Here is a 26978-nt window from a genome sequence, read left to right as displayed (position 1 = left end):
TATCCCCTCCTGGGGTCACAGGTGGGCCCCTCTCTAGGAAATGAAGGTTTTTACAGAACGGTCCATTGTCTTCTCACAAAGGGCTTCTGTGGTGGACACAGCCCAGAGCGCCTGGGTACAAGGTGGGCACAGGAGAACCAAGGGACAGCCCTGTGGGATCAGGAGCTGCCAGGTAGCCCCAGGTCGGACAGGGTAGGGTGGCTGGGGGCCCACGGAGACCTCTGCCCAGCGGCCTGTGACCCGACGCGTGGTTCCAGGATGGCAGACGGAGGAGCAGGTGCCCTCGGCCTGCCAGGGCTTGTCCTCAAGCACCAGCTTCCAATATTGAGTTTTCAGAGGAGCAATCGGAGGGAGGTGGGACCAAGCCAGGCCGAGGTCAGCCAGGCTGGGGCTGGGCAGCTGACAGATGAGGCTGTGGGCAGGGGCGGAGCCAGGGCGCTGAGGGGCCAGTGCCGATCCTTGGATCCCTGCCACATAGAGAGGGGCTGAGATGCCCGACCTCACCGGGCAGCTGGGAGACATGAGCCCCATGAGGGTTGAGGGAATAGGGCTGAGGCGCACGCGGCCTCTTCTACTCCCGCTTGCTGATGCGGGAGCGCCACGGGAATAGCTCTGCCGCTGATGCTGTGTGGGCCGGGGCAAGGCCTCCTCTCTCTGTGTGTCCTGGGCCTCCTGGGCAAGGAAGGTGGTCTCTCGTCCACACCGCCTCCTGCACTTGAGCTGAGGGCACCTGTCTCACCTTTTCACCTCTACCCAGGTGCACCCAGGGTCTCCACATCCCTGTCCTGGGAGCGGGTGGGCTGTGTGGCCAGGGGACTGCAAGGCCTCTGCTGAGTCTTTCGGAGTTTCCAGGTCATCCCCACAAAAGTCCTCTGGAGAAGTGTCTGCAGGTGTGGCCGACCTGAGGTGCCCTGAGTGGGGTGAGTAGAGGAAGCAGGCGCCGACAGCGGAGCCCCACACATCCCATCCTCACCTGGGAAGGAGCTTGGTTGGGGCGGTGCTACAGCGAGTGTCGGAGCTGCAGGGGGTCGCTGGGCAGGGCCTGGCTGGAGAGAAGGTCCCTGGGGCAGAGATGCCTGGGGGCAGTCCCCAGGTCTCCTTGTGCATGTTGGCTGGAGAGGGGCTTCCCAGGGGAAAGCAGAGCCAGCCCCCCGAGGGGAGGGAGGTGGGGATGGGCCTTCGCAGCCCTCAAGGGCCAGGGTATCCCTGCAGCTGTAGAGGCCACCATGCAGGATGTCCAAGGCCCCCGTCCCGGAAGCCCCGGGGATGCTGAAGACCGGCGGGAGCTGGGCTTGCACAGGGGCGAGGTCGACTTTGGAGGGTCTGGGAAGAAGCGAGGCAAGGTAGGGGCAGGCCCCAGGCCTCAGGTGATGTCTGCCTTGACCTGGAACCCATGAGCCCCCATTTCCTTCTCTGGAAGCTGAGTGCCAGGGTCCTCCTCACCCCTGGGGTCTGCTCCCCTGGGGCCATATTCAGAGCCCCCAGACAGGCAGAGTTCCAGAGCTGGAAGGAGTGGCTCTGGCCGGCCTCCTACCTCCCTGCAATAACCGGGACCCCTGAAGTCCCCCCGAGAGATTTGGAGGTGCAAGGTCAAGTGCATCCAGGGCCCTACCTCTGTCCAGCACCCTCGGCTCACTGAGGGGGATGCCAGCCCAGAGAGGGGTCAGGACTGCCCAGGTCACACAGCAGGTCAAGGGAGGACTGGCCCTATCCCAAAAGGGATATTGGGGGCCACTCTCCTCCTGCTACCTGCCCCCAATGCCCAGCACCTCCCCGGTACCCCCTGTGTCCAGCCCCCTTGATGCCCAGCACCTCCCAGTGCCCAGTGTCCCCCCATGCTCAGCACCTCCCCAGTGCCCCCTTGTGTCCAGCCCCCCCCAATGCCCAGCAGCTCCCATGCCCCGTGCCCCGAAAGCCCTGAGCTGCAGACCCGCCTTGCAGTTTGTACGGGTGCCGAGCGGAGTGGCTCCGTCTGTGCTCTTTGACCTGCTGCTTGCTGAGTGGCACCTGCCGGCCCCCAACCTGGTGGTGTCCCTGGTGGGTGAGGAGCAGACTTTCGCCATGAAGTCCTGGCTGCGGGATGTGCTGCGCAAGGGGCTGGTGAAGGCGGCTCAGAGCACAGGTGAGGCCCCACCCGGCACAGGCAGTGCTCCCACCCCACACAGCAGCCCGACCCCCGACTCTCCCCCCACCCAGCACAGGCAACGCTCCCACCGCACAGGGCAGCCCGACCCCCTGACTCTCCCCGCAACCCGGCACAGGCAACGCTCCCACCGCACAGGGCAGCCTGACACCCTGACTGTCCCCCCTACCCGGCACAGGCAGCGCTCCCACCCCACAGGGCAGCTCGACCCCCTGACTCTCCCCCTACCCAGCACAGGCAGCGCTCCCACCCCACAGGGCAGCTCGACCCCCTGACTCTCCCCCTACCCGGCACAGGCAGCGCTCCCACCCCACAGGGCAGCCCGACCCCCGACTCTCCCCCCACCCGGCACAGGCACTGCTCCCACGCCACAGGGCAGCCCGACCCCCTGACTCTCCCCCTACCCGGCACAGGCAGCGCTCCCACCGCACAGGGCAGCCCGACCCCCTGACTCTCCCCCCACCTGGCACAGGCAATGCTCCCACCCCACACGGCAGCCCGACCCCCTGACTGTCCCCCCCACCCGGCACAGGCAATGCTCCCACCCCACACGGCAGCCAGACCCCCGACTCTCCCCCTACCCGGCACAGGCAATGCTCCCACCCCACAGGGCAGCCAGACCCCCTGACTCTCCCCCCACCCGGCACAGGCAATGCTCCCACCCCACACAGCAGCCAGACCCCCTGACTCTCCCCCCACCCGGCACAGGCAATGCTCCCACCCCACACGGCAGCCAGACCCCCTGACTCTCCCCCCACCCGGCACAGGCAATGCTCCCACCCCACACGGCAGCCAGACCCCCTGACTCTCCCCCTACCCGGCACAGGCAATGCTCCCACCCCACACGGCAGCCAGACCCCCTGACTCTCCAGGCCATCACGAGAACATTTCCCGAAACTCTCGGCCCGTCCTCTGCAGTACCCACAGGTGCAGCAGTGCCTACGTACTGGACCAGGACCTCCCCCAGCTGGGCCTGGCCCTTCCTTAGAGCTGCCCCTCCACTAGCAGGGCCCATGGGCCGCCATGAGATGTCCCTGCTCCCACTCACCTGGGACCAGAGCACCCGGGTGTATACAGGGTGGGACCCCTTGGGGAAGCAGTCAGGCCGCCAGCTGCAGGGGCCAGAGTCCAATGGCTGGGCTGTTTTTTGAGGCAGCTTGGCCTATACAACACCCAGGAGAAAAGGACTTGAGGTTTCAGGATCCCTCACTAAAGAAATGACTGTGGCAAACCCAAAGAGATCTTCCAGCCAGCAAGGGCTGAGGGCTTTGTCATTTGGAAAAACATCCTGGGATTCTGGCCCAGCAGAGGCAGCTGGACAGAGTTGTGTCGGATGTGTCCCGGAGGGAGCCCGGTGGGGGCACTGGACCCCAGTTTGTGTGCTCCAGGTGGGGTGGGGGTGCCACTTCACAGGTTCTGGGCCCAGCCAGTTCTGCTGCTGAGCAGCCTTGGGTGGGTGCCTTGCCCTCTCTGGGCCTCGGCTTCCCCACCCCACCGTGAGGCATTCCCCAGCACCCACCCCTGGCTCCCAGGTAACTGGCTGCTGATTGGGCCTAGGGGTTAGGGCGTGCGGCCAGCTAGGGAAGACCTGGGGCGTGCGGCACAATGAGGCCCTCTTCCATCCCCACAGGAGCCTGGATCCTGACCAGTGCCCTCCGCGTGGGCCTGGCCAGGCATGTCGGGCAGGCCGTGCGCGACCACTCGCTGGCCAGCACGTCCACCAAGGTCCGTGTGGTTGCTGTCGGCATGGCCTCGCTGGGCCGCGTCCTGCACCGCCGCATTCTGGAGGAGGCCCAGGTGCATGTCCAGCTCCCAGCACCACGACCGCTGGGGGCCTGGAGGCAGGGGCTCAGAAGGGTTTGGGCAGCGGGCAGAGCTCTGGGAGGACAGGACTCGAGCTGGAGGAAGAGCAGGGAGCGGGCAGAGCCAGCACACGGCCGGCAGGTGGCAGTACCGCATAGGGAACGGCCAGTGTAGACTGTGGCGCGGGCCCTCACCCCCTCCTGTACCACACGGGCCCAGGCCCCAAGCCCTTTCCAAGCCTGGGCAAGCAGCTTCCGTCCCCCATGCTGGGGTCTGTCTAAGGCACTACCGAGGGAGGCCCGGGCAGCCCCTGGTGGATGTTTGGACGCCAGCCCTAGAGTCGGGAAGGAGGTGCTCCCGGCAGCCTGGGCTGTCTCCATGGTTCTGTCTAAAAGAACCCGCTCCCCACCGCCCCTGCCCCTGACTGTCGAAGGAGGGTCCCCGGGCCCCAGCTGTTCGTCCCTCCTTTTGTCTGAAGGGTGGCGAAACCAAGGCTCAGGCAGAAGCCTTGTGCAGGGCCCCATGGCGTGGTGTGCACGGCCTGGCAGGGAGGATCCCGCAGCGGGACCCAGCCCAAGCTGCCTCTCGAGGGCTCAGCCTCGTCTCCCTGAATGGGTGCAGGATTTTCCTGTCCACTACCCTGAGGATGACGGCGGCAGCCAGGGCCCCCTCTGTTCACTGGACAGCAACCTCTCCCACTTCATCCTGGTGGAGCCAGGCCCCCCGGGGAAGGGCGATGGGCTGACGGAGCTGCGGCTGAGGCTGGAGAAGCACATCTCGGAGCAGAGGGCGGGCTACGGGGGTGAGACACGCCCCAGCCACCCAGGGAAGCTGTTGGTGGGCAACTGCCTTGGGACCAGTGGGGATCCAGGGACCCGCCTGTGGGAGGGTGGGGGTGACCGCCAGGGAGAAGGGGGAGGGCTTCCCAGGCAGAACGCACCCCGCATGCCTGAGCACCGAGACCTGGGCCGTGGGGGCCTGGGAGGAGGAGCTGTCTGGGCAGAGTGGTGAAGGAGGCACAGCTGGACAGAGTGGCTCTGACTGGACAGTGACATTCCCACCAGAGCAGATGCAGTTCTGTTTTCACTGGGCCTTGCCGTGGTCAGAGGCTCCGGGACTCTAAGAGGCAAAATGAGATCGTGAGTTGAAAGAGGGCTACTTCCCGCCGCCAGGCGTGAGGTATGCTGCCGCCAGAGGGCAGCGTCACCCGAGAAATGGGCACCTCTGGCCAGTCGCACGTTCAAAAGCTGGACTTACTAAGAAAACGCTAGTGTGTAAATAATATTCATAAACAAAGCATATAATTATTTATAACACCTATGAACAATATACAATATTTAGAAACAAAATTGTAATTTCTTGGCAAGGCCAACTGAGCCCTCTGTTTTTTTTTTTTTTTTTTGAGGCAGAATCTCACTCTGTCCCCCATCCCCCAGGCTGGAGTGCAGGGGTGCAATCTCGGCTCACTGCAGCCTCCACCTCCCAGGTTCCAACAATTCTCCTGCCTCAGCCTCCCGGGTAGCTGGGATTATAGGCATGTGCCACCATGCCCAGCTCTTTTTTTTTTTTTTTCCCAGTAGAGACGGGGTTGCACCATGTTGGCCAGGCTGGTCTTGAACTCCTGATCTCAGGTGATCTGCCTGCTTTGGCCTCCCAAAGTGCTGGGATTACAGGCATGAGCCACTGTGCCGGGTCAACTGAGCACTCTTTAGAATTGAAAACACAAAGTCTCGTCAAACTCTGGGGACACAGGCAGAGGGTCTGGCTCTGCTCTGCGGAAGCCCTGCTGTCCCGGGCACCGTTTGACCAGGCCTGATTTATCCTCCAGATTCAATCAGGAGGCACCTTTCAAAGTCAGGGGCCCGCCTGGGAGCCCAGGTCCCTGTGGGTGATTCTAAGACACCTCCAGGCAGTTCACTCCCTCACAGAAGACAGGGGCAGGTCCAGGCCTCTCTGGGGGCTTCACATATAGACGTCTCATTTCCAGCTTCTGTTTGGGGGAGAAACCTGAAGACTCCCTCCTGTACCTCTTCAGTTTGCTGAGTGGTCAGGCGCAGCCCACCCAGCAGAGCTCCCTCGATGGTCGAGATGCTGCCTCTGCCATGCTCAGCATGAGCGCGTGCAGTGTGGCGGTGCACCTGTGGGGCTGGGTGCTCCGTTTCTTCCACGTCACTTTGTGTTTTAACAGCCATATGCCAGCTGTTGCCACAAAGTGCACGTGCTGGGTAGTGTAGGTTAGCATTGGAGCCCTCGGCCCTCCTATGGCAGGGGCTGTAATAAGCAGCCTGTGTCACGTGGCCCAGACGAAGCCCACACTTTATTCGGAAGAGCCAGCTTTTGGCCAGAAAATGTGGTGGCCTGAGAGCCTGAGATCCGGGTGGTCACCCCAGGCGGAGGGTCCTCAGGCCTCACGGGTGCCCTGTCCACAGGCACTGGCAGCATCGAGATCCCTGTCCTCTGCTTGCTGGTCAATGGTGATCCCAGCACCTTGGAGGTAGGGGCCTGGCTGAGGCCCCCTGGCTGGCCGAAGCCTTGTGGAGGGGTGCGGTGGGTTCCGGGCACCCCTGGGACAGGGCTGGAAGGGATGGGGGCACCCCTGACACCTGCATCCAGATGTCGTCGGGCTAATCTGGGGTCCGCTCTCCCCTCCCTCCCCGTCTCAGAGGATCTCCAGGGCCGTGGAGCAGGCTGCCCCGTGGCTGATCCTGGCAGGCTCGGGGGGCATTGCCGATGTGCTTGCTGCCCTAGTGAACCAGCCCCACCTCCTGGTGCCCAAAGTGGCCGAGAAGCAGTTTAAGGAGAAGTTCCCCAGCGAGCATTTCTCTTGGGAGGACATCGTGCGCTGGACCAAGCTGGTATGTGCTGCCCCCTCCCCTGTCCTCCCGACCCCTCCTCCAGGGGTGGGGCTGGTCCTCTGGGAGAGCTCCTGCAATGCAGCCTCCAGCCCACTCCTCCCACCTCAGGCTGCTGGGCCCCCCACCCACTCTCGCTTCAGGCCCACAGGGAGCAGAGAGACCCAGGCAGCCCCTTGGTCTGCGGGTGGTCCCAGGCCGGGCCCGGTGGGCGGTGGGCATGCAGGCTGCAAGACTTACCTGGGGACGCTGCCTGTGCCTACGCTGGTGTCGACCACAGCCTGCCTCTGCCCCCGTCCTGGCTGAGGCGGCCCCATGGGGGCTCTGTTCTGGTGCCCAGCTGCAGAACATCACCTCACACCAGCACCTGCTCACCGTGTACGACTTCGAGCAGGAGGGCTCCGAGGAGCTGGACACCGTCATCCTGAAGGCGCTGGTGAAAGGTGAGGGCGGGCAGGGCGGGCAGGGTGGGCAAGGCAGGCGCCATCGGGCGGCTTCATGCTCAGAGCCGCTTTGGGGTTTGGCAGCCTGGCCAATGTTTGTGACGCTCGGCCGCCTGCCCCTTCCCAGGAAAGATGACACATGATTCATGAAGCTGTCTGTATTTGGCAAGTTTTATGACGTGTTTTTTACCACAACTTAAAACTATACTTAAAGCTCTCAATTCAGTGGTATTTTTGGGGGGGGGGTTGTTTTTTGTTTGTTTTGGTTTTCGGTTTTTTGAGAGGGAGTCTCGCACTGTCGCCCAGGCTGGAGTGCAGTGCTGCAATCTCGGCTCACTGCAAGCTCCACCTCCCGAGTTGAAGTGATTCTCCTGCCTCAGCCTTCCAAGTAGCTGGGATTACAGGTGCCCCCCACCATGCCCGGCTAATTTTTTGTATTTTTAGTAGAGACGGGGTTTCACCGTGTTAGCCAGGATGGTCTCGATCTCCTGACCTCGTGATCCGCCTGCCTCGGCCTCCCAAAGTGCTGAGGTTACGGGCGGGAGCCACCGCACTAGCCAATTCAGTGGTTTTTAGTATATTCGTGAGGTGGGGCGACCATCACTTTTATCTAATTCCAGAAGCCTTCATCGCCCCAGAAAGAGCCCATACCCCTTGGCACTCACTCCCCATTTCCCCCAGCCCCTGGGAACCATCGATCTGCTTCCTGTCTCTATAGATTTGCTGACAGGCATTTCGTGTCCATGGTTCCCTGCAGGCAGCGGGAGGGTTTGACGGTTCCTCCGTGTTGAAGCGTATGCTATTCCATGCTTCATTCCTTTTGTAAGGCGGAGTCAGGTTCCAGCCTGTGGACAGACCGTGGTTGATGCATCTGTTCACCCGCTGATGGAAAATTTTGATGAGCATTTGATGTGCTTTTTGCTGGAGACGAACGCGTGCTGAAGGGCTGGATGCTGGCAGGCAGACACAGCCCCAGCAGGGAGGGGCACTGCTAAGCAGGGGCTGGGGACACCTTGAGTGAGGGGACGCTCTGGGAAGGGTGTCTGGACTGCGGGTGGCTCTGGGTTTAGAAACCTCACCAGGACAAGGAGGTCAAAGAAACCCCCCCCGTTTAGGAACTCCCCCGCCTCTTCTCACCAGTCTCAGTTTGGTCCCAGTGGCCTGAGAGAGGCACCGTAGTCTTACGGGGTCCATGGTTGTGGAGGCTGAGGCTGGTGAGCCTCACGTGCGAGTCTGGTGAGGAAAGCCATTTCCAGCAGGCGCACCCAGCCCAGGTGCTGCAGGCCCCCCTTGAGTGACCCTGGTGACCTCACCAAGTCATGGCCAAATGCCCTTGCCCGTGGAGGAAACGTGGCCCAGCTTGCTCCCCCGACAACATCCAGGAAGGGTGTCCTGGACCTTCAGTGCCAGGAAGTGGCCTCGAGGCCCAGGTGTTAGCTGGGGTACCCCCGTTGCAGCCGAGGAAGTTGCCTCACATGGGAGCAGACGGGCCGTCCCGACGCAGACCAGGGCAGCACGCTTTCTCCTGCGGTTTGTACAAAGTCTCGTGCCTCCTGCTGGTGCTCAGAGGTGGCGCATGTGCCCCCTCAAGTCCCAGTGTGAAGTTCCCGTTTCCACGTCTCTAGGCAGCGCACCTTTGGGGACCCTGTGCCCCGGCTCTGTGAGGCCCTCAGCTCCACCCTCACCAGTGCCTGCCTGCTCTGCCCACAGCCTGCAAGAGCCACAGCCAGGAGCCTCAGGACTATCTGGATGAGCTCAAGCTGGCCGTGGCCTGGGACCGCGTGGACATCGCCAAGAGTGAGATCTTCAATGGGGACGTGGAGTGGAAGGTGCCTCCCAGCCCTGCCTACCCGCCTCCCCATCATGGCACTGCCCAAGCTGCCCACGCTGCCTGCTCCTGCACCCTGCGGGCTGCTTGGCTGAGCCCGTTCTGCCCAGCTGTCCCAAGGTCCGGGGCAAGACCAGGCCACGGTTCTGCCCGGGCTTCTGCCTCGCTCACTGGCCCAGGCAGAGCTGGCTGGGTGCCGGCTGTCCCCAAAGCCCAAGGGGGTTGTGACACCCTCAGCATTTGCTCACGACTGGCCCCTCTGTGCCCGCCCCAATGCAGGGGGCAGGCTGGGGTGCAGGAGAGCGAGAGGGTCTGCGTGACCCGGCCCTGGGGATGGATCCCCATGCTCCCTGCTCTCTCCTTCCTTGGACCCCCTCCTCCTGTCTCTCGCTCACTCTCTTGTCCCCCTTCCCTCGGGTGCCCATGGCCGCCAAGTCCTGTGACCTGGAGGAGGTGATGGTGGACGCCCTGGTCAGCAACAAGCCCGAGTTTGTGCGCCTCTTTGTGGACAACGGCGCAGACGTGGCCGACTTCCTGACGTATGGGCGGCTGCAGGAGCTCTACCGCTCCGTGTCACGCAAGAGCCTGCTCTTCGACCTGCTGCAGCGGAAGCAGGAGGAGGCCCGGCTGACGCTGGCCGGCCTGGGCACCCAGCAGGCCCGGGAGCCACCCGCGGGGCCACCGGCCTTCTCCCTGCACGAGGTCTCCCGCGTACTCAAGGACTTCCTGCAGGATGCCTGCCGAGGCTTCTACCAGGACGGCCGGCCGGGGGGCCGCAGGAGGGCGGTGAGCGGGGGCTCCGTCGGGATGGAGGGCGAGGCTGGGGCCGCAGCAGGAGGCCGACGCCCGTGTCCTCCAGGAGAAGGGCCCGGCCAAGCGGCCCACGGGCCAGAAGTGGCTGCTGGACCTGAACCAGAAGAGCGAGAACCCCTGGCGGGACCTGTTTCTGTGGGCCGTGCTGCAGAACCGCCACGAGATGGCCACCTACTTCTGGGCCATGGTGAGCCCAGGCCGCGGGCCCAGCGCAGGGGCAGGGGAGGGGCGGCCTCCTGAGACCAGGTCTCGTAGGGCCAGGAAGGTGTGGCAGCCGCACTGGCCGCCTGCAAAATCCTCAAAGAGATGTCGCACCTGGAGACGGAGGCCGAGGCGGCCCGAGCCATGCGCGAGGCGAAATACGAGCAGCTGGCCCTTGGTGAGTGACCGGCGGCTGGGGCCAGGCCCGCGCGGCGGGGGAGGATGTGATGGAGGGGTCGGAAGAAGGGTCCTGGGCCTCGCCAGGGCTGCCTGTTACCGCCGTGGGGCTCCAGGTGCCCTCAGGGGCCTCGTCTGTAGGAGAGGACATACGGCTCTGCCTGGGGTGGAGGCGGCCCCAGACCCTGAGTGTGGGACCGCTGTGCATGTGGTGAGGAAGATACAGCCTCACACCCCGGGCATACACTGGGCCCTGCCGCAGGACGAGGGACGTTTAGCGTGGCAGAGGTTCCCTTTGTCCTGCTGGGGGAGGGACAGAGCCGGAGAAGGACGGAGGTTCAGGAAGGGCCCGGAGCAGGCCGGAGGGGGCAGAAGGCCTGGCTGGGTCCTGCGTGTTGAACGCAGGGTGCGGCTGCAGAGCCCAGGTCTGGGCAGGGGATGGAGGAGGGGCGTCGGGGGCCGGGCCGGGCATCGGCATCTCGTCCTAGCGGCCAGGGCCTCGGGGGCAGACCTCTTCTCCGAGTGCTACAGCAACAGTGAGGCCCGCGCCTTCGCCCTGCTGGTGCGCCGGAACCGCTGCTGGAGCAAGACCACCTGCCTGCACCTGGCCACCGAGGCTGACGCCAAGGCCTTCTTTGCCCACGACGGCGTTCAGGTGAGTGCCAGCTGTCCTCGAGGAGAGCTGCTGGGGGTGGGGTGGGCGGGCGAGCTGGGCCCAGCTTGAGTTGACTTCCCAGCCTGCAGCTGCCCTGTCACTCCCGTCCTCAGCACAGAGGGGGCGGGGTGGGGCTTCTGTTCCTGGAAGGCGCCCACCTGGCTTCCTCCACCAGGCACACTCCTCCTGCCTCTGGCCTCAGTGGAAGTGGCACTTCCTCCTCTCAGTCCTCCCCAACCCCCAAGCCCAATCTTTTCCCTAGCGAAGGGTACAGCAGCTCAACCCACACCCCTGGGATGAGTGGCCCAAGGAGCACATGCCCACCAGGACGGGGGCTCCGGGAGGGAGGGCTGGGCTGGGCACCCCTTCAGCTCACCTGGGCCAGGCACCTGGGGCAAGGGCATTCCTGGGGCAGGGCGCAGCCTGGGCAAAGGTGCAGAGTTGGAGCCAACAGTTTTGCCTTCACCTCAGGCCTTCCTGACCAGGATCTGGTGGGGGGACATGGCCGCAGGCACGCCCATCCTGCGGCTGCTAGGAGCCTTCCTCTGCCCCGCCCTCGTCTATACCAACCTCATCACCTTCAGGTGGGTGAGGCCTGTGAGCTGCCCGGCCAGGACAGGCAGCAGTGCGAGTGCCGGAGCTACAGGGAGGGCCTGGGCCTCGCAGGTGCTGGTGGTAGCCTGACTCTGTAGCCCCCAAGTCCAGCCTCCCTGTGGGTCCCACTCCCCACAGCCCCTGCATCCCAGTGGGCACTTTGATGGCCGAGCGCCTGGAGCCAGGCAGGCGCCTCTGGGAGCCCTTCCTGCGGGCCCTGAGCTCTCTTGTGCTTGCAGTGAGGAAGCTCCCCTGAGGACAGGCCTGGAGGACCTGCAGGACCTGGACAGCCTGGACACGGAGAAGAGCCCGCTGTATGGCCTGCAGAGCCGGTGGGAGGCACAGGGCCAGGCAGGGTGGAGGGGACTGGCGGGTGGTGGCTGGGAGGCTGGACTCTGGTGGGGCACCCGGCTGGGCGCCAGCCTCACCACTGCGAACTTCTCTGCGGCACAGGGTGGAGGAGCTGGTGGAGGCGCCGAGGGCTCAGGGTGACCGAGGCCCACGTGCTGTCTTCCTGCTCACACGCTGGCGGAAATTCTGGGGCGCTCCCGTGACTGTGTTCCTGGGGAACGTGGTCATGTACTTCGCCTTCCTCTTCCTGTTCACCTACGTCCTGCTGGTGGACTTCAGGCCGCCCCCCCAGGGCCCCTCAGGGCCCGAGGTCACCCTCTACTTCTGGGTCTTTACGCTGGTGCTGGAGGAAATCCGGCAGGTCGGTGGCCACACTAGCCTACGTCCCCTCCACTCTGCAGCTTCAGGTTGGGCAACCTAAGCTGGGTCCTGCCCTCGCGGGGTGGGGCTCCCCAACTGTAAAACAAGAACAGCATGGGGGCCTCCCATCTTCCCAGTCACCAGCGGCCATGATCCTGGTCAAAGACCGAGCCCTGAGCCCTGCTCCAGACTGAGCATGACCATGGTCTCCCTCGTCAGAGTCTGAACCCTGACCTGTATCACGGACTGAGTCCAGACACTGCATAAACTGATCCCTAGACCCTGGGCACAAAGAGGCCCTGGCCCCAAGTGGAGACTGACCTCACCTTCTGTCCCCAGACAGCCCTGGAATAGCTTCAATGGACCCCTAGTCCCATTGGTAGCCTCAGCCCTGGTCATAGATGGAACCCTGATCCCCATGGCACACTGAACCCTGATCCTTACAGATCCGAGCTTGTCCAGGTAGGGCTGTCCCCAGCGAGGGCGGCTGGACAGCTGTCAGTGGACTGCCCGCCTCCCTCCCAGGGCTTCTTCACAGACGAGGACACACACCTGGTGAAGAAGTTCACACTGTATGTGGGGGACAACTGGAACAAGTGTGACATGGTGGCCATCTTCCTGTTCATCGTGGGTGTCACCTGCAGGTCTGTGGGGCCCAGAGGCCGTGTGGCCTCAGGGCGGCTTGTGGGCAGGCTTCCAGATGAAGCCACTCAGGTTGGGTGTGGCGGTGGCCCTTGTGGTCCCAGCTACTCAGGAGGCTGAGGTGGGTGGGTCACTTGAGCCAGGGAAGTTGAGGCAGCAGTAAGCCGTGATCACGCCACTGCACTCCAGCCTGAGTGACAGAGCAAGACCCTGTCTCTTAAAAATAAATAAACAAAAGATGAAGCCACTCAGGGCCCAAGGAGTCCTGGCCTGGCCCTGGCCCTGCCCGCAGCCAGCATGCTGTGTGCCCCTGGGGAAGCCTCTGCCCCTCTCTGGGCCCCGCAGCCGCATCAGCCTCCCGTCCTCCAGGATGCTGCCGTCGGCGTTTGAGGCTGGCCGCACAGTCCTCGCCATGGACTTCATGGTATTCACGCTGCGGCTGATCCATATTTTTGCCATACACAAGCAGCTGGGCCCCAAGATCATCGTGGTAGAGCGCATGGTGAGCCCCCGGGGGCCCTGGCCCTGGAGGGACAGCAACCCCCTGCCTGGGCCCCACCCGGCTGGCCGCTGACGTCCCTCTCTCTGCCCCTGCCCCGTGGAGATGAAGGACGTCTTCTTCTTCCTCTTCTTTCTGAGCGTGTGGCTCGTGGCCTACGGTGTCACCACCCAGGCGCTGCTGCACCCCCATGACGGCCGCCTGGAGTGGATCTTCCGCCGGGTGCTCTACCGGCCCTACCTGCAGATCTTCGGCCAGATCCCACTGGACGAGATTGATGGTTTGCACACAGCCAGCGGGGGCAGGGGCAGGGAGAAAGTGGAGCCCTGTGTGCACAAGCCCTGGGCATGAGGCTCTCCAGAGAGGTCTGTTGGGGCCATGGAGACCCCAGCCTGGAGCAGAGATGGGAGAAGTGGCTGAGGCCTGGTCCCCAGGCCCCCCACACCCCAAAGGGCCAGGCCTGGTTCCCGAGGTAGAGGCAGCTCCAGTCACGGAGCCCCGACCTGGGGCCTTGGGCTGGGAAGGAGACACAAGGAGACCCCAAGGCAGCCAGGGCTGCCTCCTGCTTGGGGAGGCCAAGCAGCAAGTCTTGCTCTGGGGGTGGTCTATCGGTGGGGAAGGGATAGGCAGGCACTAAGGGCACAGAGTGGGCCCAAAGGCTGTCCCAGCCATCATCCGGGGTCTGGGCCCTCCAGCTCTCCTCACAGCCCCTGGCCTCTGCCCTCCCACAGGGCCCTGCTTGGCCTAGGGCACCCACCAGAGCCCCTACGCCGTCCTGCTGGCAAGGCCCCTTCGCCATGAGGCCGCTCCTAAAGGCACCCTGGCTGCTCCTGGGGACCCACCCCAATGTGTGTGTGTGGCCTGCCCATGCCTGTGGGTGTCCCCAGGCCGACCCCTGTAGCTGGCTGGGGCTGGTGGAGGCTCTGGAAACTTTTTCATAAGCCAGTGCAGTGGGGAGGGGGCGGGGGTCAGAGCCGCTTGGCCATGGGGGCCTCTGTAGTGATGGGTTGGTGGGGAGCTCTGGGGTGGGGCAGGGACCTGTGCAGGCCCCTGGGATGGCTGGGACTCCGTGAGGAGCCCCATCCTGGAAAGGGACGCACTCCTCTGGGAAGGTGGACCAGCAGCCAGCCCGCCCCTGGGGCCCTCGAGGGGTGCCGCAGACTTGGAGACCCGGCAGAGAAGGTGCAGGGAAACATTGCTCAGGCGGTGTCAGGCGGCTGGGGCTGCCCGGCACGGGGCAGTCATGGCACAACGTGCTGCCCAGGCCTGACCCCGACCTCTGTGGAGCGGCGCTCAGGACCCTCGATAAATATTTGTTGAGGGGATGATGGCCAGACCGGAGCAAACACAGGCCTCCGGGGACAGGCGGGGGCGACTCCGTGATGGAAACCGCCTCTCCCAGCGCGGCTCATTTCCTTGGGCTGTTTTCTCAGCCCCCGCAGCCCCTCCTGACATTTTGGTGTTTGCTCATCACAGGCATTCATTTTCCAGGCCATTAGTTTAACCAGACCCTGCCTGCCTGCGACCCCACCTCGCCCTCACCATACGGCCTCCAGCACTGCCCGTCCACAGGGCCCCTCGGGGCAGGAGGAGCTCTAGACGGGCGCCTCCAGCCAGGGCAGGGTTGGGGGTCCCCTCTTTCTTGAGTGGCTGCATCTCTGGTGGGCACCTGAGGAGACAGGCCTGGCCATAGCCTCCTTCTCGATGGGAGAAGGCAGGGAAACAGACTCCCGAGGGGCCCCTGCTCCGAGTGCTGCCTCAGGGAGGTCTGCGGTGCTGCGGGGATCTCAGAGCCCCGTGCTGAAACGCCTGCAACAGGGCCAGCCCCGGCCGCCCACTGAGAGTCTCAGACTTGTCACTTCCCCTCCCTGAGCTGCAATTCCTTGGGCTCCGTTCAGCTGCCAAGCAAGTATCTGGGCCCTTCAGGTTGAACCCCAGCCACTCACTGTGAGCCAGCCCCTCATGCTGCTAGGCAGAGAGTTATTCACTAACACATGCTGGGCTGAGAGGGAGACTGAGGCTCAGACAGTTCCTGTACAGCCTGCAGTTCTCCTCAGAGCCCAGAACAGACCCCTGCCCCACTCTGCACTCATGCCGAGCCGGAGCTGGGGTTGAGCTGTGGTGACGAGCTTGTTCTCTGGGTCTCCAGGCCCCAGGGACAATTTAATTTCCAGCCCGGCCTGGTGGCGCCTTCCCAAATCACAGAGTCGGGGAGGGTGTGGGGGTCTCATTCCTCAGAGCTGCTTTTATCAGACAGATTTACGGCTTCACAAACAGGCTCTCCAGGCTGGCCCCGGCCCGCTCCTCCAGAGTGCAGGGAGGAGAGGGGTCATCAGTCTGCCCAGGAACAGATTCATGGGCTGGAGGTGGCCAGGGCGGACAGAGGAGGGGCAGGCCTAGGGTGGGAGCGTGGGGAGGGCTGGCGCTCACTGACTGCCAGTGCACACACAAACACTCAATAACTCACACACGGGCCAACGCGTCACACTAACTCACTCGGGAGAAACAAGGCAGGAATTCACCCTAGGAGGGAGAACGGACCCCTCCAGCTCAGGACCCAGGCACAGAGGCAGGAATCTGGGAACAAGGAGACCCCCCAGAACCCACCGCAGGGCAACCTGGAGCTGGCAGGCACTAAGATACACTTGAATGTGCCTGTGTGTGCCAGTGTGCTCACACGCAGACTCACACATGAGCATGTGTGCCAGGCACATCCAATCACATGTACAGGCTCACACAGACACACGCCAGCATGCAGGCTGGGGAGGGAGGAGAGAGCAGAGCTCCCATTCGGATATGGAGGGGATATGTGGTCCTGGACGGCCAGGGCACGCTCTGGCCTCTGGCTGGGACCCTGAGCACCCTGACGCCCACTGCGGCTCCTTCCTCCCTCCTCCCTCCTCCTGCCCTGCAGGCTGGGGTGGGGTGAGGGTCCAGGGTTGAGCCTTACAAGGGAGAAGCAGGTGTGAGGGTCTGGTTTTAAGGGACTGGAGTGAGATCTGCCACCCCTCCAGGGTGTCCCTGCCCAGGGCCGAGGGAGCTCAGCCTGCAAGCTCCCAGAGTGTGCTGCCTGAAGAATGTTCTTGACTTGAGTGGCCCAGTGCGGGATCGGTGCCCTCAGGGCTTGCAGCAAGCCCTGTCCGGAGCCTGCTGGCTCAATACATTTTGGAAAGGTGGCGGAATTACTCCCCAGCTTGAGGTATAATCACAGGCATTAGTGCTGTAGAGGCTCTGAGAAGTCCTGGACCCCATCTCCCTTTCCTCAGCAGCTCTCCCCAAACCTTCAACAGCAGAGGCTTTTTTCGGAGGAGGGGTGGAGGTTTCAATACATGCAACAACCAGCAGAAACCTGGGTCCCGTGACCCCTCTGTCCCCCACCTTCCATCCCTCCAGGGGTCTTGGCTCCACTTCCAGGGCCTGTGATCTTGGCTGACTCCAGCCCCTGGTGGAAGCTCAGCAGACATGGCAGAGGGGGCCCAGGGTGGGGCTCACCACCCGTCTGGTTCTGGTTTGCTGTGATGAGGATTTCACTGCTAAAACCCAGGCCGTCCTGGGTGAACTGGGACAGTGGGTCACCCAACCAGCACCCCGTCCCCTGGGTTCAACACCAGGACTAAGCGCTCTATCTCGGGGCATTTGCCTGAGGCCGCCCTTGTGGCTGCCCCCGGTCTGGTCCCCACAGCACCCTTGCTTTCCAGAAGCCCGTGTGAACTGCTCCACCCACCCACTGCTGCTGGAGGACTCACCATCCTGCCCCAGCCTCTATGCCAACTGGCTGGTCATCCTCCTGCTGGTCACCTTCCTGTTGGTCACCAATGTGCTGCTCATGAACCTGCTCATCGCCATGTTCAGGTGACTCCACCCAACCCCTGGAGGAGAGAGCCCTGGAGCGGAGGGAGCAGAGGGTCATTCCCCAACACCGCCTCCTTTGCAACCCACCTGGTGTGCCGCAGAGGGTGGGGCTTGGTGCCTCAGGGCAGATAGAAGGTGGCATAGCGTGGACTGCGGGGCTTTGCCTGCCCAAGACCGGGAACTCTGTGGGCCACCCTCCCAGTCCCAGGAAGCAGGGCCTGGGTCTTTGGGGGACCGGTGCTGTGGCAAGAACTCTGGGCTTGTCCAGGAGAGCAGAGTGGACAGGGGAAGACCCAAGGAGAGTGGACCCCTCGTGACACACCCCAGAGGCAACGCAGAAGCAGTGCTGGGCCTCGGTTTCAAAAAGGGCTCCCCAACAGCAATCAGGGTGCAGGGGGATGCGTCCCCCAAGTGGTCGTGGGGAGCCGGTAGGTGACGGCTCGGCTGTGCCCCTGCAGCTACACGTTCCAGGTGGTGCAAGGCAATGCAGACATGTTCTGGAAGTTCCAGCGCTACAACCTGATTGTGGAGTACCACGAGCGCCCCGCCCTGGCCCCGCCCTTCATCCTGCTCAGCCACCTGAGCCTGGCGCTCCGCAGGGTCTTCAAGAAGGAGGCTGAGCACAAGCGGGAGCACCTGGGTGAGGCCGAGCACAAGCAGGAGCACCTGGGTGAGGCCGAGCACAAGCGGGAACACCTGGGTGAGGCCGAGCACAAGCGGGAGCACCTGGGTGAGGCCGAGGTGGCGGGTCCCAGGGCGGGGCTGTGCGCTGGAGGCAGGTCTGGAGAGACCTGGACCCCTCCTCAGCCCTGTGGGTCCTCAGCTGGGCTCTGTGCAGGCTGGCACAGCTGAGCCCGTCCACCTGCAGCTTGGCCGTCCTTGCACAGGGCTATGCTTGCCCTCCATCCCTGGCTGGGCCCCACTCACTCCTTCTGCCTGGCCCACCTCGCCCCGGGACCAGGCCTGGGCTCTGCCACTGACGCCCACATGCTCTAGTAATGCTGGCTGCCACCTGGCTTTCCCAGAGAGAGACCTGCCAGACCCCCTGGACCAGAAGGTCGTCACCTGGGAGACAGTCCAGAAGGAGAACTTCCTGAGCAAGATGGAGAAGCGGAGGAGGGACAGCGAAGGGGAGGTGCTGCGGAAAACCGCCCACAGGTGCGGGGGCCTGTCCTGATCACTGGTGGGTATCGGGCTGTCTTTAAGCGGGGATGTGCCATTGGCGCCAGTGACAGAGGATCTGAGCTGGCGAACTGAAGCTGAAGGGGTAGGGGCAGGGCTCTGGCCGAGCCCAGGGGCCTAGCTTTCCAGCCTGACCTGTGCAGGACCCTGCTGGGATGCCTGGCCAGGCAAAAAGGGACCGTGGCGCCAGTGACCGTGGCGCCCTCCCTGCTGTGGTCTCAGGAGTGGGACTACCCACCCCTGGCTTCCCTCCAGCCCTGGCTCCAGGGGCCTGTCCCCAACTGCCTGCCCTGCACCGTCTTTCTGGGTGGTGCGCCCAGGCAGGGACGGCACCCTAGCCCTACTGGGAAGGCATAGAGCGCTCTGTACTGCACCAGGTGCACTTTGAGGGGTCCTGGTGCCACCAGATCTGGGCATGGGGGAGGAAGGGAAAGGGCCAGGGCACTCCAAACTCGGGCACACAGGGAGGCCTGGGGGGATGGGGAGGCTCCCCACACGCAGAGCACCGCGTGGCCATCCACAGCCTGACCGCCTGCTCCTGCCGCAGAGTGGACTTCGTTGCCAAGTACCTCGGGGGGCTGAGAGAGCAAGAAAAGCGCATCAAGTGTCTGGAGTCACAGGCAAGCGAGCCCCGGAGCTCCTCTCCCTGATGGGAGGCGGGTGGCTGCGTGGGGCTACTGGGATGGGTCCACAGCCCTGCCCGGTCACTCACAGAGATGAGGCAGGCCAGAGCCAGGACAGGAGCACCCCAGTGGGCAGAGGAGCGTCCTGGGGAAGACAGGCCATCCCCACCTGTACCTCCTCCCACCCTGCCACTTGGGAGGCTACAGCCTTAAATGAGGGGTCTTAAATGAGGGGTCTCACATCTTTCACTCTACACGCCTCATGGGAGCCTCACTCACCCCTGCCTGTGAGCGGCAGCTCTCAGAGGGAGGAGTCACAGGGCAGCGGGGGCCCTGGCAGGAGAGGGGAGATGGGGAGGCTGCTTGTCCCCTGCTGTCCTGAGAGAGCCCTGGAGCTTCCTGGACGTGTTTCCCTTCTCCAGATCAACTATTGCTCGGTGCTCGTGTCCTCCGTGGCCGACGTGCTGGCCCAGGGTGGCGGCCCCTGGAGTAAGCCTGTTTGGGGAGCGTGGGATGAGGGTGGGCATGGGCACCCACTCTGCAGCGGCTGGTGGGAGCAGCTGGGGGGCCGTAGGCTGTGCTGTGTGCTCTGCCTTCCCTGCCTGGCCTGGGAGTCTCAGGAGGCCTTGGCTGGACACGGTTCTTCAGGGTGGTGTGGGTGCCCTCTGATGGAGCCCCTGCCTTGGCCAGGGCCGAATGTGGTTCACTCAGACTCTCGAGGCTCTGCCTGGCGTGGGCCCTATTGGACTGTCCTGCTCAGCAAGCAAACGGGCCCCTCGGCCTCACGGGGGCTGCTTTCCTAGTCCCAGGAGTGCAGGCGGAGGCCTGGTTGTCTCTGGGCTCCCCATCTTCCCCAGGCTGGCCTGTGGGGACTCACTCTGAGAGCCACGGCGTCCTGGCCCTTGCCTCTGAGCCAGCTACCTCTCCCCTTCCTGGGCCTGCCTTGCTGGTTCCCACCGCTCAGGGGGGCCTTCCTTCCCAGCAGGCTCTCAGCACTGTGGCGAGGGAAGCCAGCTGGTGGCTGCTGACCACAGAGGCGGTTTAGATGGCCGGGAACAACCCGGGGCTGGCCAGCCTCCCTCGGACACCTGAGCTGCTTGGCCTGCCACATGTGGGGCCACCTCTCCTCAGCTGGCCACCCTGCACGTTGTGCACTTACCTTTGCCGACCTCCAGCGGAACCCCCCAGGGGGCACCAGCCCCCCAGCAGACAATGGCCCTCCTGGTGCCTCACCACAGACCCTCACCCAAAGGAACCGCTCCTTGTCCCTCCTGGCCTCCCCGGAGGCACAGCAGTGTCATGGGGCTGTCTCCCCTGACAGGCACAACTCCCCGGGCAGAAAACGTGCCCCACCGCGTCCCTACCTGGAAACTGACCAGCCTGCACTGTGGAAAAGCTGGCCCTGTGGCGTGACGGGGGAGCACCCCCATCCAGACTGCGAAGCTGCTCTGGGGTCTGCACCCACCCCTGCCCTGACTTGTGTTGCCTGACAAGAGACTCATCTTTTTTTGAAACACTAGTGGTTAGAATTTCTGTCACTTAAGACCCAAAAGGTCCTTTGGGGCTCAGGTGACTGGCTCCTGGAAGACAGGGCTGGGCATCCACTGCATCTGTCAGCTGTCCCCCTGACACCCAATGGCCAGTACAGCACACACTGGTGTTTATGGCCCCAAGACAAAGCCCCTGCTGGCACCAGTGGCTGCTTTATCTTCAGTGGAGCCTGGAAAACACTGTACCCCACATGGCCCAGATAAAACTGGACCCCAGGCTCAAACACCTGCCCAGGCCCCCCAACTGCCCACTCACCCCAGCCTCCTCTGTCCACACCCATTTTGTCATCTCCCTTTCGCTTCCCAAGCTGTGGTCTGCACTAGGCCTGGGGCTGATGGCATCATGTGGGCTTTGGTTGGGGGAGGGCAGATTCTGTACCCACTCAGGCCCACTGAGGGCACTCACTGGACACCTGCCACTGAGCCACAAGTCCTAGAGGAGGCCTGGGGTTTCCAATTCTCACTGTCACCTGGGTGATGTGCTGGTGAGGGATGCAGGTGTCAGCCACCCTCGAGTGGTCCGGCACCGAGGGTCAGGTGTGGGGAGCTCTTGCTGCCAACTGAGCCCTTTGGGTAAGCAGGGCCCAGATAGACACAAAGTCTCACAAAGACCCAAAACCTTTATTGTCCCTACCAGGGAGCCAGTGCCTCCAGCCCACACCCCACACCCCAGGAGCTTCAGCAAGGTCTCTGCTTGGGAGGATGCTGCCCAGAACTGCAGCCAGGGCCACCGGTGCCACCTACAGGCAGCCTGCAGGCTTCCTCCCATTCCAGCTAGGCAGTGGCCAGGCTGCCCCCTGACCAGCCCCACTGGGAAGGCAGCAGGATGGCAGTGGCCAGTGGGGTCAGGCTGGGCCATCTCCCTCTCAGACCTCAGCACCTGGGTCCTCGGGGCTGCTGCTCTTGTTCCGGAAGTGGTCTCGACTCCGCTTCCTGCTGCCATGGAAGCCAACAGTTTCCACCGGCGGGAGACCTGGCACAGACCCACTGTGGACAGACCCTGACAGTGCCTCCACCTCCTGCAGACCTCCATGGGGGCTGCCCCACTCCTCAGCCTCTGGGCTCCCGGGCCCGGCCAGATGGGCCAGCTCCACAGGGCCCTCACCCCTGTCTGTGGCAGGATTCCCAAGGCCGCCCCTGCCTGGCTCTCCCACCTTCCCCAGGACCCTCTTCCTCTCATGTCTGGCTTCAACCCCTCGGACTGGTTTGGTGAAGATGACCCTCCCCTCCCCACAGCTGGAGGGGTCCTGGTTGAAGGAGGACACGCAGTCAGTGGGGGCAGCCAGGCTCTGGGAGCCCAGGAAGGCCAGGGCGGTGGCCTGATTGCTCTGCTCGCTGACCTCGGTCACATCTTCCAGGCTGTACTTGGTCCAGCGCTCGGGGTGTGCCACGTAGTCGGGGACCGGAGGCACCCTTGGTGAGGCAGGGCTCCGATGGGCCCTGCCCAAGCCTTCCACTGGAGACCGGCCTGAGGGCGCTAGGGGCCGCTTGAAGCCTCCGTTGTCACTCATGCTGGTGTGGGCCACAGAGGATGGAGCCCGTCTGGCCGCCCCCTCCAGGCAGTCAAAGATGTCACGGCTGCGCTGGGAGAAGGTGGAGCTCATGCCTCTCAGATGGAATGGCTGCACCGTGGCTGGGAGGAGGCCTGACGGGGGTGAGGGCGGCTCATCAGGACCTGAATCCTCCTCCCCAGGCAGCCCCATCGGGGACAGTGCTTCCACTTCAGCACCACCGGACAAGCTGAGGTCAGAGTCCGAGTCACTGAGGGAGACTGTGTCGGAAGGCAGCGTGTCATACTCCGTCCCGGGTTCGCCCTCCACGCTGGGGGACGGCTCACCTGTTCCTGCCTCAGCCATGCGTCCCCAGGGCCACGCCACACCTAAACCAAAACAGCCCAGAAAATTTGTTTCTCAGGAGGAACAGTATTGAGAATGAGTTCCCCCTGCAGATCCACTGCCCCTGGACAAGTGGAGGGTCAACTGACAGAACTGTCCCACACAGGGTGGAGTCCCGCCTCCCCCTCCAAGCCCTCCTCTCACCTCTCTTGGCTGCTGGGTGCCAGTGGTTGACACTGGAGTGTGATTGGACAGCCAAGCGGGCCAAGTGGACGGAGCCCTGATGAAGGTCCTCAGCGGCACAGGCGTGGTCGTCTCAGGCCTCGGAGTGCCCCGGCATTGCCTCTGTTCAGCTGCTCAACTGCAGGTGGGTGGGGTGGGGGAGAGGACCAACCTCAGACCTGAGCGCACATGTGTGAAACAGGTGCCGGGCAGGACCGACCTGAGCCTGGGTTTTCGGAGCCCCTGACAGGCTAGGACCCAGGGTAGGGACTTTTGACTCGTCACCTCATTTAATCGTGCCAACCCTCTGCAGGCAGGCTTGGAGCTACTGAGCGATTTTGGTAGTAAGCAGCCACCCAGGGCTTGAACCCAGGGCTGAGATCAGGCAGGAGGGCCACTTATAAGCTGCTTGCTGTGCGGAGTGAGCAGTCGTATTCCACAAAGAGCGTGCACCTTCCTGATCCACGGGGAAAAGATTTGCTCCTATTTGCTGGAAGATCCCCGGGAGCTCCCAAGGAATCTGCAGCCAAGGCCCTGGCATCTGAGGGTCAAGCTCTCAGGAAAGTGGGGTGTCGACCATCACCTTGAGCAGCCCTGTTAGGCAGAGGTAAATCCCCGCAGCTCCTGGAGCGACCTCCAGTGGCCTTCCTCCTGTAACACTCAGCACATACCCTGCCTTTCCAGCTGGGCAGACAAGTGCTACCTCCTGCACCCATTTAGTGCTGGAGTGACTGGGTGCCTCAGAGCTTGAATTTCCAGGCAAAAAAGACGGCCCAGCCACACCCTTCTGCACTGTCCTCGGCCATCCATCCACTGACTTCTCTCCTGCTACCAAAACTCCTTGCCCGCCGAGGGTGACCTGTGTCTTGTGCACCCCATAAGGATGGGGTCAGGGGTACTATTGGGGGCTCTTAGTGCCCCCCACCAGGTCGAACACAGGCAGGACCTCAATTCCTCTGAGGCGCGACTCTCCTCAGTGAAGAAGCCACCCCAGTGAAAGGGGATACCCAGCACCCCCCACTGATGACCGTTTTAAAGCTGGCAGGAACGGGGCGGGGGAAATAATTTGCCCAAGTCACACAGTATGTTGCAGACGAAGCTGGAGTTCAACCAGAACCCTGCTTCCCAGATTCGCACTCCCGTCCTCTGCAGCGGAACGCCGCCGCGGCCAGAAGCAGCCTGGTCAGCGGGGCACTCCGAGGGGGAGCGGGGATCGGGCTGCAAGATAGGGACTCCGGTAGTCCGTTTCTCGGGGTTCTCGGCGAAAGCCGGCAACGAGTGGAAGGTAGAGTTGACTCCTTCATGTCCGTAGGCTGAAGGAAGCCGTCTCTTTCTCCACATGAACGCAGAGCCCGGCCTTTCTCCACTATATGTGCCAGCAAGACCTCCCCGAACGAACTTTCGGTGCCAAGCTGGCTCTCGGTGCCCCTCGGCACTGTCCAGTCGGGCTGGACAGGCCTCCGGGCCTCACAAGGATGCTGTGGGTCCCAAGGGCCCGGCCGCGAGGTACGAGGGTCGGCGAGCACAGCGGGGCCTTCGAGCTCAGGTATTAAAGCTGCGCTCGGTGACCTCCCGGAGGCTCGGCCGGCCCGCGCGGCCCGTCCTCCCTCACCACAAACCTACCGGCTCAAGGCTGCTCGGCAGTCTCCATCTTGGTCGGCGCCGCACCTCCGTGCGGCGCGCTCAGCCCTCTGGGAAACCGAGTGCTCTGCCGGCCGAGCACCACGGCTTCCGCGCCTGCAGAACTACAGCTCCCACAAGGAACTGGGCCGCCGCTCCCGACGCCTGTCGGGACGTGTAGTCCTGTGCGCATGCGCTCGCCCCTCTACTCTTCCACGCCCCGGCCCTTGGGTCCGGCTCGGAAGCAGCCCCGGAAACGACGGCATTTGTTGGAGAATCAAGACCGGAATTGACCAAGAACAGGAAGAGGAGGGGCCAGGCCTGCAATTCCCAGAATGCTCGAGGGCTAACCGACAGCCAGGCTGGCTTCCCGCGGTCTCAGCGCCACCTGCCGGAAGCCGCGAGAACAGCGGCCGCCTCAGGCAGGAAGTGCGTCATCTCGCACGGGGGACGAATGCCGTTCCCGGCACTTCCGGTCCTGACCGGAAGCGGTAACCGTCACTCCTGCTGGGCTTTGTCAGTGCACCGAGGCGGGGCTCCCCAGGATCCCACGGTCCCGCTCAGGCCAGACGCAGAGGCAGTCCCAGCCCGCGATGAGGACGCGAGGTCGTGACCGCTGGGCCACGGGTGAAGGGGGCGGCCCTGCTGGACCCGCTGGCTGGGCCGACGCTTTCCCACCCCTAGGGGTTTGCTGGGCCCTGGCCGCAAACTTGTGGGGCGTCGTCCTCGGGGCCACTGCCCGGCCACCCTCACACCCTTGGGTCCTCAGCTCTGGTGCATTGGTCCGGGCTCCGGGAGGCACTGAGACGTCCCCCTAGGGCGCTGCAGGGAAGCGAGGGCCAGGCACTTCCAGGTCCCCGGTCCTCCCGGGCAGGATGGAGGCCGCTGAACGCTCCTCAAGCTTCCAAGTCAGCCGTGGCTGGGTGGGCGGCAGCAGGGAAGGTTTGGGCTCCGCCATGCTTGCGAGCCAGCAGCCTGGCCTCGCCTGTCCGCGGCAGGGGGCAGGTCAGCTGCCCGCCCTGAAAGGGAGGACCAGGGCCCAGATTCTCCCTGCGACAAGCGGCGTGCTCCTTGGCCACTGGGCCCTAGATGGTTGGCACCTTGTGCCCCTTCTCAGCTGGGAGAGGTCCTGCCCCACATACTCAAGGATTCTGAGTTCCCCTTGGCTGCTAGACCTCTGGTCCCTCTGAAAGGCTCGAGAGAGAACTCCCCCAGGGCCTGCTGTCCTGGCATCCGCTGGGAAATAGGATTCAAGGACCTGCTGTGGCTCAGCCTAGAGAAAAGGAGGGGAAGCAGGACCCACTCCTCGGCCCCCGGTCTGCTGTGCACCTTTGGGATTCCTTATTTCTTAAACTGCTCTTCCCTCCCCACAGGGAACACAGCGGAAAGTAGAAAGGGGGCTCCTTGGACCATCCTGTTCTCCCAACCAGTGCAGGCTTGCAAGTTGGGAGCAGCAGGGGAGGAGGGCCTGCTGTTAGACTCTGTAACCCCCTAAAATGCAGGGCTGGGGAAAGTTTCCAAATTGGCCTGCAAAGAGGCTGCTGGGAGCCCTAGACGTGAATTCCCAGGCACTCATTTCCTCCAGGGAACAGTGAAATGTGCCAGCACCCCCCTCCCCACAACTAGGGAAAAGTAGCCTAACCCAGAGCAAGCCCCACCCCACGATGTGGGGAAAGATAGGAGAGTCTAGACCAAGCCCACTGGCTGGAGGTGCTCAGACAAAGGGAAAAGGACGGGGGAGTGCAGGGGTTCCTTAGCCCCACAGCCTGTCTGCCCCCAACCACCGCTCGTTGGTGGGCTGGGTGGGCTCCCTAGTAGGATGAGGTCTTTCTTCTCCTCCAGACCCTTTGAGATGTGGCTCAGGCCTGAGCCATCAGCTCCTCAAAGGAACATTTACAGGTAACAGATGGGCAGGGCAGAGACCCTCAAATGCTCGGGAGGGGGCAGTGTGTCCATCCTTTACCATCCCTCAGGAGGAAGAGGAGTCCTGCAGCGCACCCAGCCCCTACCCCAAGCCCATCTCACTGCATTCCCTGGCTGCCCGACCCCTCCTGCCCACCTGCTTACACTGTGTACCCCTTGTGTGCCCAAGGGGCAGGGTGGAAGTGGCTGCAGGCAACACAGGGCCTCTCCCAAAAGAGAATACAGAGAACGCTCCCAAAAAGGGCCCTTGCTACCTGGAGTTGCTCCCTGGTTTAAACCCAAAGTAAAATTCTAAGCAACCCCAACCAACTGAATGGGCACCTCTTGGCCAAATGCATTCTAAAGTAAACCTGAAAAGCTCGTTCAGGCCATGATGACTGTGGGTGGCCGAACGTGCCTCATAGGCACAGCTGACCAGCATTCACGTTAAAACAGAGACCTTAGTCCGGTGTGGTGGCTCACACCTGTAATCCCAAAACCTGGTGTGTCACGTGAGGTCAGGAGTTCGAGACTAGCCTGGCCACCGTGGCGAAACACTGTCTCTACTAAAAATACAAAATTAGCTGGGTGTGGTGGTGCATGCCTGTCGTCCCAGCTACTCAGGAGGCTGAGGCAGGAGAATCGCTTGAACCTGGGACGTGGAGGCTGCAGTGAGCTGAGATCACGCCATTGCACTCCAACCTGGGTGACGAGCAAAACTCTGTCTAAAAATAAAAAGACCTTAAGACTCACAAAACAGACTCTGTAGTAATAAAATACCAACGTGACAGCAGGCCCTGAAAGAAACCGAAGTATTTTACCCCAAAATAT

General features: G+C 63.2%; 2 protein-coding genes across 3 annotated transcripts; one reads left to right on the top strand and one right to left on the bottom strand.

Annotated features, from left to right (window-relative positions):
• Positions 1–1226: 1226 nt before the first annotated feature.
• On the top strand, positions 1227–20513 carry TRPM5 (transient receptor potential cation channel subfamily M member 5). Its single transcript, XM_055093969.1, has 25 exons — positions 1227–1343; positions 1942–2122; positions 3774–3940; positions 4295–4297; positions 4568–4748; positions 6376–6440; positions 6610–6801; positions 7139–7241; positions 8952–9070; positions 9505–9855; positions 9929–10069; positions 10138–10261; positions 10770–10915; positions 11387–11499; positions 11749–11841; positions 11963–12221; positions 12746–12864; positions 13232–13364; positions 13467–13641; positions 17060–17213; positions 17672–17853; positions 18239–18371; positions 18943–19015; positions 19441–19507; positions 20004–20513. Exons 1-25 carry the CDS (start codon positions 1227–1229, stop codon positions 20108–20110), a joined length of 3498 nt encoding a protein of 1165 aa, XP_054949944.1. The 3' UTR covers positions 20111–20513.
• A 657-nt stretch (positions 20514–21170) lies between these two features.
• On the bottom strand, positions 21171–24664 carry TSSC4 (tumor suppressing subtransferable candidate 4). Of its 2 annotated transcripts, XM_008969086.4 has the most exons (4): positions 24249–24664; positions 22608–22764; positions 22406–22447; positions 21171–22213 (listed from the first exon to the last, which is right to left on the bottom strand). In XM_008969086.4, the coding sequence occupies exons 3-4, from the start codon at positions 22422–22424 to the stop codon at positions 21435–21437; spliced, it is 798 nt and encodes a 265-aa protein (XP_008967334.1). In that variant the 5' UTR covers positions 22425–22447; positions 22608–22764; positions 24249–24664; the 3' UTR covers positions 21171–21434. The 2 variants fall into 2 exon arrangements, with proteins under 2 accessions (XP_008967334.1, XP_003816103.1); XM_003816055.5 differs by having other exon boundaries at positions 21171–22447; positions 24249–24663.
• Positions 24665–26978: the final 2314 nt, after the last annotated feature.

This window comes from Pan paniscus, chromosome 9, assembly GCF_029289425.2.
Source record: "Pan paniscus chromosome 9, NHGRI_mPanPan1-v2.0_pri, whole genome shotgun sequence".
Lineage (NCBI taxonomy): Eukaryota > Metazoa > Chordata > Mammalia > Primates > Hominidae > Pan > Pan paniscus.
This window is presented reverse-complemented; position numbering and strand designations above follow the sequence as displayed.

Bases quoted from the DNA above. Each gene is read 5' to 3' on its own strand.
- TRPM5 (XM_055093969.1), top strand. From the start codon at position 1,227: ATGCAGGATGTCCAAGGCCCCCGTCCCGGAAGCCCCGGGGATGCTGAA. The intron at 9,856-9,928 runs GTGAGCGGGGGC...CGTGTCCTCCAG, and splicing joins CGGGGGGCCGCAGGAGGGCG to GAGAAGGGCCCGGCCAAGCG. The intron at 12,222-12,745 runs GTCGGTGGCCAC...CCTCCCTCCCAG, and splicing joins TGCTGGAGGAAATCCGGCAG to GGCTTCTTCACAGACGAGGA.
- TSSC4 (XM_003816055.5), bottom strand. From the start codon at position 22,424: ATGGCTGAGGCAGGAACAGGTGAGCCGTCCCCCAGCGTGGAGGGCGAA.